The 20,912-nt window shown below is 40.3% G+C and overlaps 1 protein-coding gene across 1 annotated transcript in view; it reads right to left on the bottom strand.

Annotated features, from left to right (window-relative positions):
• ltn1 (listerin E3 ubiquitin protein ligase 1) overlaps nucleotides 1-20,912 on the bottom strand; it is a 165,718-nt gene that overhangs the window by 26,627 nt on the left and 118,179 nt on the right. Inside the window, exons 20-22 of the mRNA XM_043700680.2 lie at nucleotides 14,350-14,500; nucleotides 11,399-11,543; nucleotides 6,382-6,595 (exon numbers count right to left, since the gene is read on the bottom strand). Of these exons, the coding sequence (XP_043556615.2) occupies nucleotides 6,382-6,595; nucleotides 11,399-11,543; nucleotides 14,350-14,500 (510 nt within the window). The remainder of the gene's footprint in view (nucleotides 1-6,381; nucleotides 6,596-11,398; nucleotides 11,544-14,349; nucleotides 14,501-20,912) is intronic.

Here is a 20,912-nt window from a genome sequence, read left to right as displayed (position 1 = left end):
TATCATACCTGGTTGAAAACTCGGCATTCCCACTAAAGGTGTAAACAAAAATGTTTTGCCAATATTACCTTCCCTCTGCCGAATTGCCCTCCATGCTTTAACAGTATTGATGACTATTGGGTTATAGCAATATTTCCTAACTGTCCTCACCTTGTCCAAAAACAGCAAGCTGGTAAGGGGGCACCTTGCCTGGGAGACTTCGATATCTAGCCATATTGAAAGAGGGTCCCCACAAAACCAATCACTTACGTAGGTCAAAAGCGAGCTTAATTGGTAATTTTTAATGTCCGGAAGGTCTACTCCCCCCCAATCTGTGAAGCAACTGCAGTTTGGCTAATTTAATGAGGGGCCGTTTACGGTGCCAGATAAAGGAGCTGAACCAACTGTTCAGTCTCCTAAGTGTTTGTTTATTGAAAATCAGGCGGAGCATCCGTATAGGGTATAGCAAACAAGGGAGAATATTCATCTTAATAAGCGCTATCTGACCCAACCATGAGACTGGAAGTGCCTCCCATCTTTGGAGATCTTGTTTAATTTTTTCAAATAATTGAGTAAAATTGGCTTTGAACAGCTAATCCAGAACTGGAGTAATGAATAGGCCCAAATATACAAAACCCCCCTGTGACCACCTAAATGGGAATCTGTAGTCACTCTCAAGGGCCAACTCTTTCGTAACACCACCCATAGGCATAGCCTCTGATTTAGCAAAATTAATCTTATACCCTGAAAAAGCACCAAACACGTGAATGCATTGTATCAGGCAAGGCACTGAGACTGCTGGATTTGTCAAGAAAATTAGATCATCATCTGCATAATGCGAGATCTTATGTAATTTTGACCCCACTTCTGGAGCTGATATATTGAATCCCCACGAATAGCCGCTGCCAACAGTTCAATCACCAACGTAAAAAGTAATGGTGAAAGGGGACAGCCCTGCCGACTGCCCTAGAAATATTACAATTGCTTGATCGTACCCAGTTGGTAATGACCGCAGCGAGAGGTACACTGTAGAGAACCTTTATCCATCTTATGAAAACTCTGCCCAGACCAAACTGGTCTAGAGTATAAAAAAGGTACGGCCACTCAGCTTGGTCAAATGCCTTCTCTGCATCTAAAGAAATCAATCTCTAGTATTGACTGCTGTTGGCATGCTTGAATTACATTAAGCAGTCTCCTAACGTTATTGGAGGATCTGCGACCCTTTAAGGAGCCCGTCTGATCCTCTTTAATAATAGAGGGTAACACAGTCTCCAGCCTTAACGCATGAACCTTTAGAGAGGATCTTAAAGTCCACATTTAAGAGCGAGGTGGACCTCTATGAAGCACAGTCTTCCGGACCCTTCCCTTTTTTAAGGATAAGTGAAATATTGGCCTCTCTCAGAGATGGTGGGAGACAAAGATGACTGTATGAATCATTAAACATATTCAGCATCGGGCCTGACAGTATACTTTTAAATTGCTTATAGAAATCACTGGGAAGTCCATCAGGACCGGGCGCCTTTCCACTCTGAAGCTGCCTCACAGCTTCCTGCACTTCTTGCTCTGATAATGGGGCATTGAGAAAGGACTGTTGTTCGGAAGTCACACCCGGGAGCTTCAGATCTCTAAAAAAGGATTCCATTTTGGCCTGCCCCTCCTCACAATTCTCAGACTGATATAACTTAGAGTAGAATCTCTGGAACGCCACATTAATCTTTTTAGAATCACATGTTAGGTTCCCAGACCCTTCCTTAATCGCTGCAATGGTTTGTGGGGCACTTCTCTTTCTGGCAAGGTATGCTAAATATTTGCCTGCCTTGTCACCATGCTCGTATAACCTTTGCTCTGCAAAAGCCAGCTCCTTCTTTGTCGTCTGCGTGAGCACGGAACTTAGTGTAGACCGCAGTGCCGTAATCCTCTGTAGTTTGACCAATGAGGTTCTGTCAAAATCGGCCTTCTCGGCTGCCTTCAACTGTGCTTCAAGGACACATTGCTGCTCACCCTTCTGTCGCTTCCTACTTGTGGAATATGAAATAACTAATCCTTTGGCATAAGCTTTGGCAGTTTCCCAGAGAACAGATAAGCTATCGACCGAGCCTATGTTGATGTCGAGGAATGCCCGAAATTCCCTAGAGAAATACTCCACAAACCTACTGTCCATGAGAATAAAGGGGTCCATTCGCCAGTACCTTGAATCCACTGTAACATCCTTAATCATAACCTTGAGGTACACTGGAGCATGATCAGAGATGGCAATATTACCAATCGTACAGGATGCCACCAGATCCAGGGTTACCGCAGGGGTCAGAAAAAAAATCAATCCTCGTGTGACATCTGTGCAGATTGGAGAAAAACGTGAAATCCCTACCTGTAGGGTGGAGACACCTCAGACGTCCACCAACCCTAATTCCCCACACAAACCAAATACCTGTTTAGTTTGTGCAGAGGGTATCGAGGGACCTTTAGGCAACCTGTCTACTGTGGGGTCCATGAGGCAGTTAAAATCTCCCCCTATAATGATGTGCCGAGACTTAACAGTTTAGAAAAAGCATCTACCAAGAATTTAAGAGGATGAGCTGGGGGACAATAAACATTAAAGATACCATATTCTTCCCCATTTATCAAGGCTTTAACACATTCCAACAATTTAAATGAGAGATTTTTCCTTACCAATATAGCCACTCCCCTACTTCTGGTATTAAATGATGAAAAATAAACTTGGTCTAAGCCATTCTGCTGTAATTTGTGTCACCTGTAACAAAGCAATATCCACCTTCTCCTTTTTAAGACTCAAGAGTACCTTCTTCCTCTTAATTGGTGAGTGACTTCCCTTGATATTCCAGGTACACCAATTAATCAAATCATTAGCCATAATCTTCTGCAATTACATTTAAATTCCAGAGAGGAGGAACCCGAACCACAAATTGCTGAGCCTTAGTGTCGCATGGTCCACCAAATATAAAAACTACATAAACTAAAACCACTACATTTAACAAACATACAAAATTATTAAAAATAAAAAACAACAACAAAAACCAGAAAACAAACCAACATATAAAGTGCCAATAGCGCTGAGTAGGGGAACTCACCCCCTGCCCGGAGGGGGCAACTACCTGCCCATAAATAGGCATCTAACCATCTCAACCACCTTCACTTCTCCCAGCTAGAGCCACATTGCAAGCACAAGCTAAAAAGAATAAACACCCCATAGAATATCAATACGAATAAAAAAAAACATTTTTTATAAAAAAAAAATGGGGAATAAATACCCCACCCATCCTTTGGTATGTCCTAACTTACAAATTTAAAATGCACATTTTAACCACTGCCAAACATAGTTTGAACCAAATTATTATCAATAGAGGAAAAAAAAGGGAAAAAAACAAAGCTCCAACTGGATTTCCTCCATTTCTTTTACAGAATGCTAAATGCATATCCAAGCAACAATATTTATACATACTACAATTGTTTAAATTAGGTTAGTTTGTCCACAAAGTTTCTTGCCTTCTCCGGTATGTCAGAGATGCATGGATCCATCGAAGGTGATCCGAAGCACTGCCGGATATCTCAGGGAGTGCCGAATCCCAAGCTCCTTCAGTCTTCTCTTGACACCATCATACGATTTTCGTTTCTGTATCACTGCTGCTGAAAAGTCCTGAAAAAACATGATCTTAGACCCCTCATAAATTAGGGCCTTTGGATCCTTCCTCTGAAGTCTGGAAGCCTCCATGACTCTCTCCTTATCCCGATAATGGTGGAACCGCACCAGGAAAGGACAAGGGCATTGACCCAGACCCGACCTCTGTGCTGCGATCCGGTGAGCCCTCTCTATCTTCAATCCTCTCATGCCAGTCTCCAAGTCAAGGAATTTCGGAAGCCAATCTTCAACAAATTCCACAGGCCGCTCACCTTCCTTACCCCTCAGGCAGACCGATGATCTGAATGTTTTTTCTCCTGTCCCTCTTCCTTGAATGAACTGGCATCAGCTTCCACCACTGTGACCCTGTGCTCTACCTCATCCGTCCTCTTCTCCAGGACTCCCAGCTGCTGCTCATGTTTCTGCAGCATTAGAGAGACTGGAGCTAGCTTCTCTTCAATCTGTTTCCCCAACATCTCGTGAGATTTCGAGAGCTGGGTCACCAGGTCCTGAGAGTAATCGGCTCCGAGGCTGCTGCAGGCTGAGCTGCAGGCTCGGCCTCAGATGCTCCTCCTCCCTTTTTAGGCATTTCTGGACAGCTGAAAATACAGGTAAGTCAATTTTTAAACGTTTCTTGGGGCTCCACAATCTTTCCAACGTCCCAAGAAATCCTGATGACCTGGGTTGGGTGGGTTAAAGAACTGTCCTGCTCCTGCTGCGATGCGAAGCTCTGCAGTGTGATCTTCTCAGAACGCTGCCATCTTAGATCCCCGGCCATATCTTTTACTTGTGAAAGCAGATTGAGTTTAAAAAACATTGATCAAGTGAGAATGAGCTCAGCCAGGCAGAAGAGGGTGATAGTGGATTGGGGCTATTCGGGTCTCCTTTGTAAAACACTGTATTTAAATATACTGCCAGACTTGGGAAAAACTTGGGATGCAGTGACTTTTACTAGATTACACTAGGTTTTCCTGAAACCACGGGGTTCATTCATAGTCTCGATTATCACCTAGTTATTTATTCTTCCTTGGTTATATCTTAACTCGCTTCTCAGTTTTACTCAATGCGCGCATGCACGCTTGTAGGTTTGCGTTGCATTTTATTCTTCCTTGCATTTCACTAATTCACTCACTTTTAAAAAATAAATACATCAGGATTGAGAATGGTATCCATGAATGAAGGGATCTTTGCTTCAAGATAATCATGTTGCGATCAATAGAGGGAAGAGGTTGAATAAAAGATAACCAGTTCCTCCCTCCTCACCCAGAATCATAATGAATTGGGAAACTTCACTCAGGTACAGGTCATAATACTGTCTAAGTTATAATGTATAAAAATGCCTTTGAACTGAAATTTTAGTGTGCAAAACACAGAAAATACTTTGGGTACAGTTTTAGAAACAAAGGAAGTATGATTTACAAAGACAACACTTATTGAAGACATTATATAGGGCAAGATTCCAAACTCCCTAATTAAAATTAATCAATTACAAGTGTCCCAGGTTCCTCACACTCAAGGACTACTGGAGATGAGGCATCTGCTCAGCCCCATAGAAAAAAACCCATGGTCTTGGTTATTAATTGCTTTATCAAAATGCACAGTCAGGCATTCAAACAGCAGACGTGTCTGTCAGAGGCACTTATTAAGCTGGATTGAAGGATGGAGGATTTCATCACTGTTTTCAGTACTATGCTGGATCTAGTACATCTCCATGGACAGGTTGGCAACGCCCTGGATATCCATGTTGAGTACACTCAGCATCTGGTCCCTGGCTCAAGCTTGACAATATTTGCAAGGTCAGGGGGACTGCAATGTAATTCCAGATGCCCTCTCCTCTAAGGAGACTCAGCGGTGCCAGCAGGCAACATCAGTAAGGAAGAACAACAAAGGCCTCAGAAGTGTCTTCTTGGGGCATGTGAGAGGTGCCCAGTCCTTCCAAATCCCACCTGCCTGTGCTTCCAAAGTGTACAGCAGATGTGGCTGAGGGTGAGCATGTATGTAGGCATCTCAGCAGTCCTGCGCCCTCTCGACCGAAAGGCACCAGGAAACAATCACCCAGGTCTTCCAAGAGAACTCAACCAGACAACTGACTTCTTCAATCCGAGTTGCAGACATCAAGTTTGCACTCCAATGTAATGGGAGGCATATGAAGAAAAAAATGAGGGAATATATGGCACATTTAAAACATAACTGTAGATATCCTTTCACTTATGTTCAGTTTACTGTGTAAAAATGATGGGTAGGGTATAATTTTGTTGTCATACTTGGTTAAGATTTACCAATGATGTGTCAAAAGGACAGTCTTCAGGATTCCTTTTAACCTGTTAGCCAGTGTACGAGACTTCACTACAGAACCTCTGACTTGATATCCTGATCAGAGCCTTAAAAGCTACATAACATTAGTACGACGTGAGGTAGGTGCACTATTTAACTGCTGCTTTTCCCCTAATGATCAGAAGGCATGTCATGTGTAAAAAGGTGGAACTGGGATCACATGAAGAAACCAAGTGTTCACTCAGACAAATAAAATACTTTTATTTAGCAACACAAAAGGTGAAGAATGGCAAAAAAAAATCAAAGATTTACATGTCATTTTAATTCATCAGGGATTATTTGTCACATGATCAAAAGAATGTTAAAAAAAAATTCAGTAATCCTGTATTTCACACACGTGATATTTTAATTACTGAATCTAAGGTATATTTGTTGGCTCGAGTATTTGGAGTTCAACCAGTGAGTTCAAAAGCATGAGAATATGTCCTTACCTGCAATTTTTAGGAACAGTGGTAACAACTGTCCATATGCTCCTTCCACAAAGAAGTTGTTCCATTCATTTGTAAGGTTAGGAGGAAAAGCTGTGCCTATTTCTGGTGTTATTGCATGAAACATGCGGCCAAGGTCTGACAGCATGCCACAAATCTGGCAAACAAAATGCAGCACCAATGGCTTGGAAGAAAGTGATACAATTTCACTCATAGTCTGAAATTACAAAAAAAAAAGTCAATCCAATCAGCTTGCACAAAAAAGTATAAAATCTGGCAAAAACAGGAATTAAGGCATGTGGTAACATTGCAAATGCGAGGCCAATGACAACAGAAAAATAAAAAGTGTGACAAAATAAAGCACTACTTAGCAGAATATAGAGTTCTATTTAATGTATATTTCCTGGAAGGAATCTATTAACCTTTAAAAAATAATCATACCTATTCTTGCATTGAGAATTTATATAAACAAAAATAATCAATCAGTCTACATGTTAAGGAATGCAAAATGGCTAAAATTAGATTTTTTTTCCCTCAATTCCACATTCAAGGTGAGGGACCCTAATAGGGAAACAGAGTGCATAACCATTTAAACACTCAACATTAACATATTCTGATGGAAAACATAGTAAGGCCAGATGCAACAAAGTTCCATCTATTTGCTGTGGTGTCTTCTAAAGATCATCTGAGTGCATTCTAGTTTCATTGCTTTCAAAATTGTCCAGTGTGGAGCGTCTTAAATCAAAATTTGCCAATTTAGTTCCCCTTAAATTAGTGACAGCTATTACAGTAATTTTTGTCAGGGTTTTGGTGATGATTTGGATAGATTTGCAACTTTCCAAACAAGAAAAATGGGTATTGTGATTACCCACTGTAGGAACAGGCGTATTTTTATTTCCATTTAATTGAAGTGAAAAGTAAGTTGGATAGTTTCTGTAATGGGTGGCCATTTCACACTGCTGGTTTAACACCTGAATAGGAAATTGACGTTGTACCCCATATACATGAACATAAAGGTAAACCTTTCAGCAAGACAGCAGCCATCATCATTCAAAAGAGCAATTATTTTAAATATTCTATTTTTTCAGAAATGTTAAATAGTAAGAAATAAAAGGTTGCATTAATCTCCACAAAGATATGAAGGCTGTGCTCACTGTCATCAACTAGTTAAATCAGGGAGGGAAATGAGAGAGGATTAGAGATTTATTTATTCAGAATAGTCTCAAGTTATTACATTTTGACAAAAACAAAATCGAGATCCTGGGACTAAATGTTTGAATGTGCAGAACAGAGTCACCGCGAGTGGAATTGAAGGATAGAGTTTCACCAAACAGCCTGAAAAAGGAGCAATTCAAAACAAAAAAAAAATTGAGGTTCTCACACTATATGTACTAAGGGGCACAGAACAGCCATGGTGACTGGCACCACAGCACAGTCACTGAGACTGGCACAAGCTTACTTGCTTCCAGGAGCTGTTTCATTATGTACTGTGTTAGCTTTCATTGTCATCATATTATCACGTGATTTTTATATTGTTATGCCAATGAAACTTTGAAGTCATCCAAAACTATGCTCTCAGTGGCTTAGTTTACAGCAAATCCTGTTCCTCCATCATCCCTACGCATACTAGTCCAAATTTAACCTGCAGTCAAGAATCACTTGATTTTAAAATATTCATTTTTCAAATCCTATCACACCATCAGCTCATCTTACCTCTGTAATCCCCTCCAACCAATCAACCCTTCATATAAGTGCCCTCTAATTCTGGACTCCTATGCATTCCGAATTATAAACACTCCAGCACTGTAGACTAAGTATTCAGCTGTCTATGCCCCAAACTCTGGAACATAGAACATAGAAGAATACAGCGCAGTACAGGCCCTTTGGCCCTCGATGTTGCGCCGATCCAAGCCCACCTAACCTATACTAACCCACTATCCTCCATATACCTATCCAATGCCCGCTTAAATGCCCATAAAGAGGGAGAGTCCACCACTGCTACTGGCAGGGCATTCCATGAACTTACGACTCGCTGAGTGAAGAACCTACCCCTAACTTCAGTCCTATATATACCCCCCCTTAATTTAAAGCTATGCCCCCTTGTAATACCCGACTCCATACGCGGGAAAAGGTTCATACTGTCAACCCTATCTAACCCCCGATCATCTTGTACACCTCAATCAAGTCACCCCTAAACCTTCTTTTCTCTAATGAAAACAGCCCCAAGTGTCTCAGTCTTTCCTCATACGATCTTCCTTCCATACCAGGCAACATCCTGGTAAACCTCCTCTGCACCCGTTCCAGTGCCTCCACATCCTTCCTATAGTATGGCGACCAAAACCGCACACAATATTCCAGATGCGGCCGCACCAGAGTCTTATACAACTGCATCATGACCTCAGGACTCCGGAACTCAATTCCTCTACCAATAAAAGCCAGTACGCCATATGCCTTCCTCACCGCACTATTTACCTGGGTGGCAACTTTCAGAGATCTGTGTACATGGACACCAAGATCCCTCTGCTCATCCACACTACCAAGTATCCGACCATTAGCCCAGTACCCCATCTTTTTGTTATTCTTCCCAAAGTGAATCACCTCACACTTAGCTACATTGAATTCCATTTGCCACCTTTCTGCCCAGCTCTGCAGCTTCTCTATATCCTGCTGTAACCTGCCACATCCTTCCTCACTGTCAACAACTCCTCCGACTTTCGTATCATAGGGAATATCCTCCCTATATCTCCCAACCTCTACCTTGCTTCTCTCCTTTGAGACACATTTAAAATCCTACCTTTCTGACCAAACTGTTAGTCATCTCACCTAATAGCTCTGATGTGTTTGTGATCCTTTGCTTTATAACTTTCCTATGAAACACAATGGAATATTTCATTATTTTAAAGACATTGCATAAATTGTCATCAATTTGAATGTATAAGTACAGGAAAGCTGCACACAGTATGCTAAAGGAAGTGAAGTTTCTCCTTTGAATACATTTAATGTGGTGCAAAAAGCAACAAACTTAAGAGTAAGAAACCTAGTGGAAGGCAGACAGTTGGTGTCAGAATGGTCATAGTTAATAGTTCATATTTATTTGTCATTTGTATCTCTAGAACGGGATGCTGGAATGGTGAGGTTCAGGTACAACTTCAGTTATATGTCTCATGGAAGAGTACAAACCAAAATGTCAGAAGTTTGCAACATAAAATGTTTGACATTACCTAAAAAAAAGCAATTAATCACGATATTTGTTGTCATATTGATGAGAAACAGAAACGAAATCAATTGTCAATTTAAAAAAATTATTTCTGCTTACTGACTGACATAATTTAACAGCATTCATTATTGTTCAAATTCTACTAAACGAAACAGCCCTGATTTTGCAGTTGGTGGTGAATGAACAATGCTCATCGCTTGTTACAACTTTAACTCTTGGTTTTTGTCTGGCAGCTTAGAATTATTGGGAATTTGATGCAATACACAGCCTTTCAAACAAGACATGAGATCTGTGTGAACAGAGGATGCAAAAATATGCCTCTTTAACCAATCAAATTGAAGAATCCTTATTGAGCAGAGAGATGCTAGAATTAAACACTTAATTCAATGTAAAATTTTATTTTAAAAAAGCAAGAAATAAAGTATCAGACTAAGAGGTAACATAACTGGAAAGAAAAACTTTGCAGCACTAATTCAAAGCCAAAGAATGGGAACTCATACTTAAACAAGTACACTTTCAGTATCAAAGGTTGCATGGAAGAAAGTCATGGCATTAAAAATTCACTTACACATGACTGGGCCACACCCTTGTTTAATGAGTGTCCAGTGGTTAAGTATTTAACATCTTTTGCATCTTTCAGGAGTTTGAATGCCAACTATTTGACCAGATAACACTATCTAGCCAATAAAGTCTCTTAGGAAAGATTGTGGAGACCCATGGCAAATAGGACAACATAGTGATTTCTCTGTTTAATTGCCCATGTGCGACACTGCAAATTGCCATTCAATTTGCTCATTAACACTGATGGTTTCACCATTACTCTTACCTCAAAATCAGGGCCAACGTTTACCAAAGTTTACCTGATGCTTAATGAGTTGCTCATAATATTCAAGTGAAAAAACAAACTTGATTCGGTGGTCTGCCTAGGACTGAGGTGTATATCATGCTGTAATTTAAGTCCTTGCCTATGTGCATGATGCAATCTACAAGACTACAAAAGTATTCAGCCCATCGGGTCTACTCACCATTCAATGAGATCATGGCTGAAAAGATAATCCTCAATGCCAGTTTTCCCCATAACACTTGATTCTTTTACTGATTAAAAATCTGTCTTAAATTGCATTGAGTATAGGAGTTGGGAGCTCATGTAGCAGCTGTAAAGGACATTAGTAGACCACTTATGGAATTATGTATGTAATTCTGGTCTCCCTCCTATAGGATGGATGTTGTGAAATTCGAAAAGGTTCATAAAGATTTACAAGGATACTGCCAAGGTTGTAGGGTTTGAGTTACAGGGAGAGGCTGATTAGGCTGGGGCAGTTTTCTCTGGAGCATCGGAGGCTTAAGGTTGACCTTATAGAGGTTTATAAAATTACAAGGAAGGATGAATGTCGTAAAAAGAAAAGGTCTTTTCCGTGGGGTGGGGGAGTCCAGAACTAAAGAGCGTAGGTTTAGGGTGAGGGGAATAAGATATAAAAGGGATCTAAGGGGCAAGTTTTCACACTGAGGGTGGTGCATGTATGGAATAAGCTGTCAGAGGAAGTGGTGGAGGCTGGTACAATTGCAACATTTAAAAGGCATCTAGATGAGTACAAATAGGAAGAGTTTAGAGGGATAAGGGCCAAGTGCTGGCAAATGGGACTAGATTAGGTTAGGCTATCTGGTCAGCATGGACGAGTTGGACTAAAGGGTCTGTTTCCATGCTGTAAATCTCTATGACTCTACAATGTTATCACTTTTAAATCAACAAATTAAGTCAATTTCAGTCCTTGAGTCACAGTATGTCATTATTCTAAATCTCACCTCCAACCATGTCAAAACAGAACACATGATGAAGTCCCACTGTTCACTTGTTACTGAAGTTGGAAAATGTTTGATCAGCAATCTCAGAAAGCGTAAAATTTCCACATTGATTCCAAGCAAAGTGGAGTCAGGGCACTTCAAATTACTGCAGAGAAATCAGAGATGTTAAAATGTTTACAAAATTCGTGCTCCCTAAACAATCTGAGCCACAGAGTCAAGGTTCCTCCACATAGCATTTTAAAATGTTTAAATCATGCTTTCAGTAAAAAATTATGAATATAGACTTCCTTTTCAACATATCATCAACAATGTTATCAAAGTGCTTACTTTGCAATAACCTGCTAATTGAAGCTCAGCTTGTATTCCGCTGGAGCCACTCTCTCCTGACCTCATTACAATCTTGCTTCAAACATGAGCAAAAAGCTCAAGTCCAAATGAGAGTGACTGACCTTGACATCAAGGCCACATTTGATGGAGTGTGGCATCAAGGAGCTCTAGCAAAATTAGAGTCAACGAGAATTGGGCGGAAACTCTAATCTTGTCTATGAATCAGAGATCTGTATATAATCATGCCTGATAATTTAGAGCTGCTATAATTTGAACAGAAACTAAATCAAATCCCATCAGTCTTCTCTAGTGGAGATTAAAGATCCCAAGCTATTATCAAACAATCCTGAAGAAGGGCTTATGCCCAAAACGTCGATTCTCCTTCTCCTTTGATGCTGCCTGATCTGCTGTGCTTTTCCAGCAACACATTTTTAAGCTCTGATCCCCAGCATCTGCAGTCCTCACTTTCTCCTAGCTCTCTGGATGACCCCAGATTCCACATCCAAATGTACCACAAAAAAGATTAATCATTCAATTTTAGTTGCAGCGTATTAGTGGCATAACAATATAACTTTCATTTATACAGCATCATTCATGGCCTCAGGATCTCCAAATGTATTTTACAGTTAATTAAGCATCTTTGAAATTTAAAGACTGTGACAAGAGTGAAAAAAACCTGCTGTATTTGCCAATATGCCTTTGCCAAGAGTCTTGGTACATCAATAACAATCTAATAAATATAGCATTTTGAAAAACCAATATAAAGTTTCAGCAGAAGATTTGAAAGGGTAGATTTCACATGGTTCACATGAAGAACAAAGTTTTCCTCCCCTGTCTTATTCAAGTCGTATAAAGTTACCACAGTACTGTAGACTAAAGTAGGGTGATATGTCAAAATCAAGATATTATGCCATTAAGGTCTATAGTTTTGAACCAAATAGACTGGTGATCATGAGTAGTATCATACTGTTTGTAAAGATACAAACCTGTCTCAAATAAGTTTTTAAACAAGGGAAAACACATCCATCTGGTCTGACTCCTCCCTTCCCTTCCTCTGTTTCCATTGCTGTTTTCACTTCTGGGGATGGACTGGCCACTGATATCCATTATAAACCCATCTAATCCTGCATCTGGACTATACATCCTCGCACTCTGTTTCCTGTGAAGACTCTATTTCATTCTCCAAATTCCTCTGCCACCATTGCATATGCTCCAATTAGGCCAACTTCAAAAAGGGAGGCTCTGCAATCTCTGAAATGTCCACTATCTTCCTCAACTGAGGATTCCCCAGCACCATTGTCAACAGGGCCCTCGACCAGGTCCGACCCTGTCTCATCCCTCTCTTCCCTCACACAACAGCAATAGGGTTCCCCTGGTTCTTACCTACCATCCCACCAGCATCCACATCCAGAAGATCATCAACTGCCATTTCTGCTACCTCCAGTGAAATGCCATTACCAGACACATATTCCCTTCCCGTCCCTGGTCCATCTTCTGCACAGACTGTTCCCTCCGAGACATCCTGGTCCACTCTTTTTCAACTCCCAACACGCCTCCCAGAGCCCCACGTATCTTCCCCTGCAACTGCCGAAGATTTAATACTTGCCCATCTACCTCCTCCCTCCTCAGTATCCAAGGGCCCAAATATACCTTCCAGGTGAAGTAGCACTTCACCTGCACTTCTCACAATCTAGTCTACTGCATTCGCTGATCACAATGTGGTCTCCTCTACATTGGGGAAACAAAGTGTAGACTGGGTGACTGCTTCACAGAACATCTACATTCTGCCTGCAAAAAAGACCTTGAACTTCCAGTTGCCTGCCACTTTAACAGACCACCCTGCTTCCTGGTCAACATCTCTGTCTCAGGTTTGCTGCAGTGCTCCAGCGAATTCAGGGCAAATTAGAAGAACAATATCTCATCTTTTGCTTGGGGATCCTGCAGCCCTTCAGACTCAATATTGAGTTCAATAATTTTAGGGCCTGAATTCTCCCATGTCCAAGTCCCGTACTACGCACACCAGGCCTTTTATCACATGGTCTGCCATTACACAACACCTATCGTTAGCCACTAACAGTTTCCATTAACAACTATTCACCCTCCCAGCCAGATCATTATCAATTCCTTTGTCTGTCCAACTGTTCTTTTCTTTGTGGGGTCTGTCCCTACCTATAGTTTACTCCTCATTCCCTCCATCCCACCCTAATCTTCTGCTTATAAACCAAAATGTTCCTAGCTGGCATCAGTTCTGAGGAAGGGTTACCAGACCCGAAACGTTAATTTTGATTTCTCTTCACAGATACAGTCAGACCTGCTGAGCTTTTCCAGCAATTTCTGTTTTTGTTTCTGATTTCCAGCATCTGCAGTTTTTCGATTGTTATGCAAAAGTTCTTGTTGTTTGTAAAGTTTCTTCATTAAGATTTACTTTGTTAACAGTCTTAAAATAACAAATTCCTATACAAACACATTGCTTTTGCTATCCGTAACAGTTGTTTGCAAGGCAAACTTAAGTATATCCAATTCATTTTTGAAGTGATTACTGTTGAAACAAAGTTTCCATGTGGAATATTTACATTTTTTAAAGTAAAATGGAAAAAAAGTAACAGCTTAGATGATTAACTTACCAATCAAACAAAAATATTTCTTCTTCATAGCTTCTCCATTCCATAATTGTATTTAATACATCTATAAACAACTGGCCATCTATATGGTGATCTTCCACATTGGTTCCTTTCTGTAGGCAGCTATTTATAACAACAAGGCATCCAAACCCTCCTGCAAAATCAGTACAAGCAAGATGCAGCATTTAGTATATATAACTAAACATAACACAAAATTGCTTTAAAATTGCTGAATAAAACAAGGCACAAAGTTTAATTCAAGAATTAGACTGCTAAACATATTTATTTTATTTTTACAATGGTAGACTTACACTTTTGGTGTGCGAAACTCCTTGTGCATTCAGAACCAGGCAAGTTTGTCATATTAGAGAAATCTTATACAATATTTAAACAAAATAGTTGGCACACAATGAGATTTAAGTTTTGCAGAGCATCACAATGATCCTTAAAATACTTCTTTAAAAAAATGATACAGCAGAGCCACAGGTAAAACAAACGCAGGGGGAAGAAAAAGAAAAGGTCTGAAACTGTAATCTCATAGTCAATACAGATGGAATAGTAGAGTCCAAGGAACATCAAATAAGTGTTCTGAGGAAGGGTCACTGGACTCCAAACATTAATTCTGATTTCTCTCCACAGATGCTGCCAGACCTGCTGAGCTTTGACAGCAAATTCTGTTTTTCTTTCTTCGTTACTAACATCTGGGCCTAGTGCCTAACTTAGGAGAACTGTCTCACACACGAGTCAAGCACCATTAGTTGCAATATCGTCATACTCATGAACTTTATCTTACAGCCAATGTCCCAGACAACGCTATGGCCATTCTTGGGTACATTCTGCTCTAATGCAGGACAGATCCAGCAAAGATGATGACACATTGGTATAAAATTGGGAAGGAATTGTCCTGGAGTTCTCAACATCGAGTCTGAATTCTGCAGTCTTGCTGCATCCAGTTGTGAGTAATGATGGACAATTAGACAACTGGCTGGAGGAGGGTGCTTTACAAATATTCTCATCCTCAATGATGGGAAAGTCAGAGTACATGAGTTCAAAAAATAACAATGACGCATTTGCAACTGTCACCAGATGTCACCAGGATCACAGGTGCCATTTTTCAGACAAGTCAATTCATTCCACTTTGATATCAAGAAACAGCTGAAGAGAGTGTAGATAGCAAAGACTCTCGGCCCTGACAATATTCCGGCAATAGTATTGAAGACTTGTGTTTCAGAATTATAAGTGCCCTTAGTCAAGCAGTTCCAGTATAAGTAGCACACTGGCATCAAACTAGTAATGTGAAAAATTGCCTAGGTATGACCTGTACACAAAAAGCAACACAAATCCAACTTAGCCATATATTGTTTGGGTAATGCCCAGGGTCATTATTTCCAGATCCCACTGCCTCAGTTCAAATATGGAAAGAGGAGGTGAACTCCAGAGATGAGGCAAGAGTGATTTCTCTTGACACCAAGGCAGTATTTGACAGAGTGTGAAATCAAGGAGCCACTGCAATACTGAAATCAATGGAAATCAAGGGGAAAATTCTCCACTAATTGGAGCTATATCTGACACAAAGGAAGATAATTAGAAGCCAGTCATCTCAGCTCCAAGACATCTCTGCAGGAATAGCTCAGGGGAGTGTCCTAGGCTCAACTGTTTTCAGCTGCTTCATCAACTGTCTTCCTTTCACATAATGTCAGGGTGGGACTGATGCTGATGATGGTACAATGTTCAGCACTATTTGAAACTTCTCAGATTGAAACGACCCATGTCCAAATGCAACAAGACTTGGACAATATCCAGGCTTGGGCTGACAAGTAGCAAGTAATATTCACGTCAGACAGGTAACAAGCAATGATCATCTCTATCAAGAGAGAATCTAGTCATTGCCCATTGGTATGCAATGGCATTTGCCATCGCTGAATTCCCCAGATTCAGCTTCTGACATGGTTGGGGAGCAATGCGGACGTGGTTTATCATTGATCAGAAACAGCACTGGATTACCCGTATAAATACAGTGGCTACAAGAACAGATCAGAGGCTCGGAATCCGACAGGATCGTCACAGTTCCTGACTCCCAAATGCTGGTCCATCATTTACAGGCACAAGTCAGGTGTGATGGAGTACTACCTACAAATATATTGTAGATATTCACCAAGGCTCCTTGGACAGCATCTTTTAAAATCACAACCTCTATCACCTACAAAGACATGTGCAGCAGATACATGGAACAGCACTAACAGCACTATCCTGACTTGGAAATATATTGCCAATCCTTCACTGTCCCTGGGTCAAAATCCTGGGACTCCCAACTAACTGCATTGTGGGTGCATCTACAACAAATATACTGCTGCAGTGCATGAAAGCAGCTCACAATCAACTTCTCTAGGGAAATTAGGAATGGGTAATAAATGTTGGGAATGCACATGCTAAACACATAGGTTATGGCAGGCAAACGGCAATAATATGGACCAGTGAGACTAATAAGCTCATCCTGGTCCATATTGAACACATTTCTGCATTCTGAAAGAAGCTTGAGAAGACAGCTGAAGCACTTTTTGGTGAGTCTATATATAGATTGTGCATTCTAAAATTCAACAGAAAAGGAAATTGTGCCAGTAGACTGTCAGTAAGCTAATGTTTAGAAAAGGAAATAGAACAAATTCAAGGAATTACAGACTAGTTAATGTGGACGGCAAAAATAATATTGGAACTTTTCAAAAATTGAATGTAAAAACTGCTAGAAACTGAAAATGCATTAAAATATAATCAACAAGGATTTCAGCAGGAAAACTTCAATTTGATTAACTTACTGAATTATTTGAAGAAATAACAGAAAATACATGCAAAAGTAATGAAGTGGATGTATAGTAAACAAGGATGACAAAAAGGTATTTGATAAAGTAACAGGTTATAGAAATGACCTGCAGAATTTATGCAAAACAGCAATTTATCAGGGATGGAGGGGGTGTAAAACTTTGAATAGAAGGTAATCACTAAGAAATCCAATGAAGAATTCATGGAATCATTCTTACCCAGCGTGTGCCGACAACGTGAAACACATTGTACAAGCAATATTTGAGGTGAATCTCAGGTTAGAAGCTAGATAAGTGCATGACAGAGAAAGGAATAGAAGCTTATGTGCTAATGTTGACATGACAAAAATTGAGGGCAAGGTTATGCAGATTATAAGTGGCTTCATCGCCTCTTTTGTTCTGTGATTTTATTTAATTCCCTTGCAATTTTCCTTTGTAAAACACTTTAAAAGATTACTTTTCTTCTCCCAGATGGTGACTTGCAGGGACATCTATTCCTTTAGCAACATACACCATAGAAAAGCTACACCACTGATAGAGGCCATTCAGACTACCATCTCAGTCACCACTTAAGACAGATTGACCCGCCAATAATTATTTAGCTTATCCTTCTCATCCTTTTTGAATAACAGTACAATGTTTCTAGACCCTGATGCTCTTATAACTCATCTGTTGATCCACCATGAATTGGAAAACAATCATATCCCCTCTAATCCTTGTACCAATCACCTTAAATCTTTGACCCATGGAATTGATCTCTAAGAAGGTGAAACAAGTCCTTCCTGTCTGCTTTATTCAGTCCCTTATTATTCTGTACATCTTGATAAGGTCACCAGTTAACATAACTTGTTCAAAGGAAAATAACTCTAGCATATCTAAACTTTCCTCACAGCTATAGTTCAAGCACTGGCAAAATTATTGTAAACCTCTTCACTTTTTGTAAAACAATTATATTCTTCTGAAATGTGGTGACCAGAACCGTATACTGGACTCCAGCTGTGGCTTTACACAGATCTGGCACTAATTCCCTGCTTTTGTAGTCAGTTACTCACCTAATTAAAGAAAGCACCCCACATACCTTCTTTGTCATCTTAGTTACCCATACAGCAACCTTTGGGGATCTGTCAACATACACTACAAAGTCACTCAAATCCCCTATCCTTCTCAATAGTCTCCCATTTACTTGTATTCCCTTGCTTTTTTGGCCTCTCCAAATACAAAGCGTTGCACTTCTCCAGATTCGATTTCACATGTAACTTTTCAAGTCACTCACCCAAACCACTAATATCATCAGGTAGTGGACCGCCATCCTCTTCACTATCAACTACGTGGCCAATTTTTGCGTGACATGCAAATTTTCCAATCATGCCTCCCCAATTTAAAATACAATTTTTAATAATTACCACAAATAACAAGGGATTAAAAATTGAACACTTGTGGACTACTGGAAATGGTTTTCATTGCAAATCATCTATCAACTACTATCCTTTGTTTCCTATCACTGAGACCACTTTGGATCCAATTCTCCACATTCTCCTGCATTCCATGCGGTTTAATTTTTCTTAACAGTCTGCCACACGGGAAATTGGAAATGCATGACTAAAATCAAAGCAGCCAAAATCCATGCACTATGCACATCAATCTGACTGGTTACTTCTTAAAAAAATTCAACTGAAGTAGTAAGACACAACCTTCCCTTAACCAAACCACTCTAAAATCCATGCCTCTCCAAGTAACAGTAATATTGATTGCAGTAATTTGTCCATCACTGAAGTTGGACTGACCTGCTGATAATTATTTGGCCTATTCCTCTCACCCTTTTTGGAACTGGCACTTTTACAGACGTAAAATCCTCTGATACTTTGCTTGTATCCACTGAGGACTGGAATGTGTGATTGCCAGAGTATCAGCTACTTTCTAACTAACTTCCGGACTTGGTGATTTGTCCACCTTTAAAGGAGGTCAGTACCTCCAGTACTTCCGTTTTCATTTGGCTTATTTTATGTAATACTTCACATTCCTTTTAACTAGAAGGTCTGCTTTATCCCTCTCTTTAGTGAATACAGAGACAAAATACTCACATAGCACCCTGACAACATCTTCTGTATCTGCACATTTTACCATGTACATCTATGATTAGTTCAACCGTTTTCTTAGTCATCTTCTTACTATTAATGTACTGATAAAACATCTTTGGATTTTGTTTAATTTTACAGGCCAATTTATTTTTCATATCCTCTCTTGGCTGTCCTGACTTCCTTTTTCACTTCATCTCTGTACTGTCTACACACCACTAATCTTTCTGAAGTATTTTATTTAAAGTTGTCAAAAACTCTAGTTTTCTTATTTGAATTTCAGTTAGTTCAGTTGGCTGAATGGTTGGTTTATGATTCAGAGTGACACCAACAGTGCTGGTTCAATTCCCGCACCAGAATTCTCTGGATTTTAAATGCTTTAAAAGGACGGTTTTGGGCTATGGATGAGAGCTTAATTTGCTGCATCCATGGAAAGCACTGCAATGATCAAGACTACAATAATCTTGCTCATGGCAAATTGAGTAAGAGGAAAACCTATGACGGATATGGAGGATGCTCTTCACTGTGTCGAGGGGGCTTTTGAGGTGGGTTTAAAATAAATAGAAGAATGGAATCAAGCTCTAAAATCATTGAACTCAACATTGTGTCGCAGAGGCTGCAGTCTCCTCACAGGGAATAGGAGATGCTGCTCTTCGAGCTTGCGCTGAGGCTTGCTGGACTACAGTAGCAGGCTTGCCTCAGAAATGTTATCATGGGAACATGACGGTGTGTTAAAGTGGAAGGCCACTGGAAGGTCTGGGTCATTTTAATGGACAGAAATAAGAGACTCAGAGAGCTACAGCTATGAAAAAACAACTAGTATCTGGAGGAAGGAACCAGAGTCTTCAGGAGGGTCAAGAAGTTATGAAACAGGGGTTTCTGAAGACATTGCAGCTATCTGCAGACAAGTAAATGGAAGCATCAGAGATGTTTTGGTATAACTAGGGATACCATCACTGACATCCGCCAACTCCAATATGAAGATCTGCAGATGCGTGACTTATGAAGTAGTACGAGGCCCATGGTTCTGAAGATCACAGCAGATTGAACCTTCTAGTCAACGGTTTCTTTCAAATCTCAAATGGGGTCATGAGCTCCCAATTGGCGATCCACAAGTACATTTCTAAGTTCACCAATGGCTCTACAGGAAAGTAATTCAGTTTGTTCAGTTCACCACATATCCAAAGCGCCAGTCAGTGCCCAAACTGTTGGATTTGCAGCAATTACTGGGTTCCTTAGATATAAGGGACCATTAAATACACATATGTGGCTCTCAGTGCTTTGTGACATCATCTAGCCACATTCTGGGACAGGAAGGAGTTTCACTTGCTCAATTTTCAGCTTGTTGGTGTCAGACACAACCTCTACAGGTGTAGGCCTACTACCTAGGAAGTTGCTGCAATGCTTAAATTCAGCATCACTCCCAGGTTCCTTGAATGTTTGCTGCAGCCATCCAGTACACTACCTCCCTCAAGAAAATCATCTCTATTCTTGGCTTGTCAGTGATAAGGGATACTCCTAGAAGACAGGGATAATGATATACATTGCCCATGCATCCACTATTGCCAATAGTGAAAGGTGATACACTACCAGGTTCCCTTTGGGAAATGAAGCCCGCAAGGTCCCTACAGAGTTTGCAGAATGTCCTGCACATCTGCCCATAAAACCTATTTTG

Source organism: Chiloscyllium plagiosum, unplaced genomic scaffold (genome assembly GCF_037043375.1).
Source record: "Chiloscyllium plagiosum isolate Xiang-an unplaced genomic scaffold, Cpla_swu_hap1 HiC_scaffold_12, whole genome shotgun sequence".
NCBI classification, from domain to species: Eukaryota; Metazoa; Chordata; class Chondrichthyes; order Orectolobiformes; family Hemiscylliidae; genus Chiloscyllium; species Chiloscyllium plagiosum.
The sequence above is the reverse complement of the archived record's forward strand: the minus strand, read 5'-3'. Positions and strand labels throughout refer to the sequence as shown.